Here is a 5,296-nt window from a genome sequence, read left to right as displayed (position 1 = left end):
CATTCAAGTCTCTGCTCCTCTTCGCTTGGGGTAGTGGTCATTCTCGACTTCCTCGCTCGATCTTCTAGGTACGACGCACTGTCCATAAGTCCTCGCTCGTCGTCTACGAGTCAGGCATCAATATAGGAGTGTAGACTGTTGTACTCACAACCTGGTTATTCATTCAAGTCTCTGCTCCTCTTCGCTTGGGGTAGTGGACATTCTCGACTTCCTTGCTCGATCTTCAGGACAACGTACTGTCCATAAGCCCTCACTCGTCATCTACAAGTCAGGCATCAATATAGGAGTATAGACTGTTGTATCACTGCCCTGCCCTGGGCCTAGGGTCCAGAAATGACCAGCCTATGGCCTAGTGCCTGAGCCTAGCTCCTACCTATAATGTCAGAATGATGTCATGGTCCAGACAGAGTCTGGTTTCTATCTAGAAAAGGTCCAGCATCAGAGTCCAGCCTGATGTGTCCAGAACAAGATCATGTGTCGCTTATTTAAGCGGATAACCCCTTAGATATGCAGATGTACCCATATGCGGACGGATAAGTCTGGATAAGTCCCTAGACCCTTCAATATGTCCGCAGAAATAGCGGAGAAATTAGGTAAAATTAGTAAAACTGTGACAGTTTGATAATGAGGTAAAATGCACCCAGAAATCAATTCTTTTGCATTCACTGGCTTATAGCCATGACCAAGGACCATGAGGGCTGCATCTTCAACAAAGGCATGGGTTCCTGCTGGAAGTGTAGACACAGTCTCACAAAATTCCCCCACAGTGACAGGTGTCTGTCCAATGGCTTTGAATATCTTGACATATCTTGATTGGACAGTTCAACTATTGTTATGACTTAGGGTCAAGTGACAAAGACAGAACAAACCTAGAGGCTGAGGGTGCTTAACTGGGTTGACCAAAGCAATGGTGAGTAAACTCAAACCTAAGGCTAGGAACAAAATAATATAGTAGTTAGTGAAGGTAAGTAAGAAGATACAGGAGCTTACTGACCTAGGGACAAGAGGTTGAAACTGAGGTCCCTAAGGTAGCAGAGGCCAGTTTATATACAGGTAAAGTTCAGGACTGGCTGTGCACACTGGCCTGTGCATAGCTGACCTGTGCACAGTGTTGCTATATCATAGCCACTGAGACAGCAGCCCAGTGAGTCAGAAAGGCTAAGTGAGTAGTGCTTGTGCTATGCCAGGCTGTGCCACACAGCCATCCAATACAATTGATTGAGGCAGCATGACCTGTTCATGTCAAGTGCTGCCCCATATAGTAAGGTTGCTGGTTCAAGCCCAGGAAAAGGGGAAAAAATAGTCTGTGACACTCGTGTCAACTCATGACAACTATGGTTGTTGATAACCACAGTTATATTGTTGTTGGCCTTACCAATGATGATAGTGTTGGCATTGTTGATGTTATCATTGTGTGTTGTTGTTGTCATCATCCAAGTCATTCAATTCAGCAGCATTGTTGTCCACTCAATTGTTGAGGCTTGGGCTGTTGCCAAAATCATCAGCTACAATGCATGGTCAAAGCTTTTAAAGCTCTTCATGTAGTCAATGACAGATGGCACAACTGTTGGGCAATGTAGTTGGAGAGAGTGATCAGGCACACCTGAGGTAGTTGACTAGGTCTACAACATTCTGGACAAGAATATGGTTGTCAGGAGGCGAGTTGGATGATAGAAAGGGCATGGTGGTCAAGAAGATAAAGGATGAAGAGCATACTCAGCTGCAGCATTGAGGGGGAGAAGGCAGGAGGGTTCAAAAGATCAACTGTATCTTCAGCCATTGTTGGTGGCACTGGTGTTCAAAATAGTGTGTGAAGGAGCAAAGCATGTGATAGGTGCTGTCCAGTGGTAGCTCAACCAAGGAGCACAGCTGTTAGCAGCACCAATATATCACACAATCTCTTAACAGGTATAGCCAATCTGCATGAAACATCTCAGCAAGGTATGATTTTAAATTGAGACAACACACCACACAATCTTTTACCAGATATATCCAATTCTGGTGCTGAACTTGACAGGCATTACTGGCAGGGTAGACCATGGATGTCATGAGTTGATATGTCACAGACTATGTTTCCTTTTTCCTTTTTCTTTCCTGAATTTGAACCAGCAACTTTGCTGTGTGGGGTAGTGCTTGACATGGACAGGTCACACTGCCTTAATCGATTAGATTAGATGGCTGTGTAGCACAGCCTGACATAGCACAAGCACTGCTTATGTAGCTGCTCTAACTTACCAGGCCACTACCTCAGCAACTGTGGCACAGCAATGCTGTGCATAGACCAGCTGCACACAGACCAGTGTGCACAGCTGGCCCTGAACCCTGCACATGTATAAACCTGCCTCTACTATCCTAGGGATTTCAGTTTCGACCTCTTGTTCCTAAGTCAGTAAGCCTTTGTATTTTCTTACTTACCTACTTACTAACTAATACATTTCTTGTCCCTAGTCTTAGGTTTGAGTTTACTCACCATTGCTTCAGTCAACCCAGCCAAACACCCCCAGCCTTCAGGTTTGTTCTTCCCCTATCACTTGACCCTAAGTTGCCACAGTGGACAACTGAAATGGTGAATGAGATGAAAACTTCAAAACACACTCAGTAGACAGTTGACCCAACTAGCTATGTTATCACATGATAACAAGTAGTAATGCCCCTAGGTTAACCCTGGCACAGGTTGCACATTGTTTGCCCTTAGAGGTTGAACTCAGTTCCAAATTGATCAATTGCACTGGGGTTACAAGTTTTTATACCTAGGACAAATTCTAATTTGTCAGTTGTACATTACAAGCACATTTAACCTCATGTCAATTGAGCTTCTGGCAGTGTGCACTGCTTTCGTACTCGGGAGCCCATCACAACTTGAAGAAGCCCACGAAGTTTCTTGGCTTGTCGGGGCATATATCGAACCCAAAAAAGGTCGACCAACCGGGGATTCGAACCCCGAATCTTCAGCTGATTTCTGGGAATCACGTGACCCAAATCCGGAAACTGACGCCTTAACCATTAGGCCAGCCGGCCGTTACGAATGCACATTATATTCTCAAACAATGGCGCAAAAAGGAGGAGAAATGAGCGAGAAACGAGCGAGATTCGAGGTGGCAGAGCAGGAGGACTTGTCGCGAGACCTGTCAATCGGAGTTCACATCGGGCAGACCTTGACAGGTGGGCAGGCAGCTGGGAGGCTTCTCGCGATCACAGGCGGGCGACGTCATGCCTATGGTCATCGCGAGCGGTGGGGTCGGCAGCAAGATGCGCCTCTTCCCATTCCGAGGAGGTGGCTTTCCATATCGAGGGCCGCTACCACCAGGTGACGTCCTCCAAGATGTAATGACGTCTCGCTGCATCCACCTGCGTTGTGTATATAAAGTGCCATGTATGGCTTTTCTCCTTGATTCGCCCACTCTGACATCTACATATACCGCACCATCATCATGCCAGTCAATTCGTCGCAGAGCCGCGGTCCATACAACCTTCCTCCCAGAGAACGCGACATCGACAACCTCACATACAACCCGCAGGCGGACTCGCGCTCTGACAACGCCGCGTTCGATGACACCGACCCTTCCTTCCGGCCGGTTGGTGCACGCGGTGCTGATGACCAGCCTCCCTACCGCAATGCGGGCAGGGAGGACCTCGATGCGGAGCGTTCAGACCAGACCGGCCAGATCCCGCGGGGTGGGCAGCCGTTAGCGATCCTGCGCAGTACCATTGTTGCTGACTTTGACCGCAGGTGAGGTCGACGACCTTCTCGGTAGCTTGACCGAGGAAGAGAGGAACGTCGGCGGTAGGACTAGAGGCAAGAAGGTCGATGCCTATAAGCAAGAGCGCGGCATTGACGAGGATCTCGACGCGAGCGGCATCTCCAGCGCCGATCAAGATGTCGAAATTGGCGCAGCCACTGGCCGCTGAGGGCGAAGGATCGAGAAACATTAATATGTGTAATTGTACACCTGTATTACAGCAAAAGGCAATCACGATAGACCTCGCAAAAGTTACAGATAGGCGGCATGGAACTTAACGCAGATTACTCGGCACCTCGGGGTGACGTTCTCAAAGATTTCGAGCCAGATAGGTGTTGTTCGGGTATTCGTGCGTCGTCGCCTTCTGTGTCCGGAAGCAATGGCAGACAGCAACGAACTCTGCACCTTATGACGCAAGGCCGGTATCTTCCTCAATATGAGTAGACATGTAAACAACGAGTTTGAGCAGGATGGACGTAACGTCGATTACCGACCATGACGGCGAGAGGGCGAGGAGATTACAGCGTCCCGATAATTTTTGGGTGGCCTATCTCTGATTCGCCGCCCATCGCGGTCTCTGCGGTGTGCAAGCACCGTGTGCACCGTCGCCAATGCCTGCCGTGAGCTTTTCCCCACCTGCCCCAATGTATAATCTGCGAGGTGAGGTCTAATATCATAATTGATTTTGCTGTAACGCATGGTCTGCATATTCTGTTATATGGCAGGTGCTCAGCGTTATGTCTATTGGAACCTCCGTTGTAGAGGATGTGACATACATATACGGCGCTCACACGGTCCGGTCGCGAACCGTAGCTTTGGATCAGTAGTACTGGCATAGCACTGTACATACCTACGGCAATCTGAATACTGAGAGACCGCTGTTACCGCCGCACACTCGCAGCTCAGACGGAGAAAACACATGCCGAACCCACATACCAGAGCTTCGTTATGATACCCTAAAGTGGTATCCATTGGAGACAAACAGGTGGGGTTTGTCAAGTTGCCCGCTCCCTTCCTGCTCTTTCATCGCATCTCGCGCTGTGGTAGGGCCAAGTGGTTCACTGGCAAAATCCGCAGGAAGACGACTTGCAAGCGCGGGTCGCGCGCTTCGTGTTCGGAACCATGATCGCTCCATCTCGGTCTCCCTCGCTGGACCACCTCGTCAACCTCGCACCTCCCGAACAACTACGCAATGCATTCCATGGCTAAACGACGACAGTGCGCATCAAGCAGGAATCGGCGCAGCATATCGTGCGAAGATCAAGACAATAAGATAAGACACGCGCGTGAGGCGTGTAGGGTCGGCAGAAACATTGGTTGTTCGTTTTCTCTCTCTCTTCACCCTGTACCCTCCGTTCTGGACGGCCTGAGCGACGCAGATTGCGCGCGGGACATAGGGTCGAGCGCGTGATCGTGCCTCCTCCGCTTGTTGGGGGGAGCAACGCGTTCGTAAATAGAGTCGAGACTCGTCACGCTGACTCCCCGAACAATAGCCGCGATTGCATGATGTTTAGCGATGGTACTGTTCCTTCCCGGGCACACCACGACTGAAATGC

The 5,296-nt window shown here is 49.4% G+C and overlaps 1 protein-coding gene and 1 non-coding gene across 2 annotated transcripts; one reads left to right on the top strand and one right to left on the bottom strand.

Annotated features, from left to right (window-relative positions):
• Positions 1-1,703: 1,703 nt before the first annotated feature.
• Positions 1,704-3,909, top strand: POSPLADRAFT_1155654 (hypothetical protein; the record flags this gene model as incomplete). Its single annotated transcript, XM_024486964.1, has 9 exons — positions 1,704-1,806; positions 1,909-1,941; positions 1,987-2,031; positions 2,239-2,330; positions 2,357-2,389; positions 2,482-2,511; positions 2,775-3,162; positions 3,439-3,675; positions 3,731-3,909. The coding sequence occupies 9 exons, from the start codon at positions 1,704-1,706 to the stop codon at positions 3,907-3,909; spliced, it is 1,140 nt and encodes a 379-aa protein (XP_024334447.1).
• On the bottom strand, positions 2,919-3,018 carry POSPLADRAFT_t153. Its single transcript has one exon. It is a non-coding gene; the product is annotated as a tRNA-Arg (tRNA).
• Positions 3,910-5,296: the final 1,387 nt, after the last annotated feature.

This window comes from Postia placenta, assembly GCF_002117355.1.
Source record: "Postia placenta MAD-698-R-SB12 unplaced genomic scaffold POSPLAscaffold_17, whole genome shotgun sequence".
Classification (NCBI taxonomy): domain Eukaryota; kingdom Fungi; phylum Basidiomycota; class Agaricomycetes; order Polyporales; family Adustoporiaceae; genus Rhodonia; species Rhodonia placenta.
This window is presented reverse-complemented; position numbering and strand designations above follow the sequence as displayed.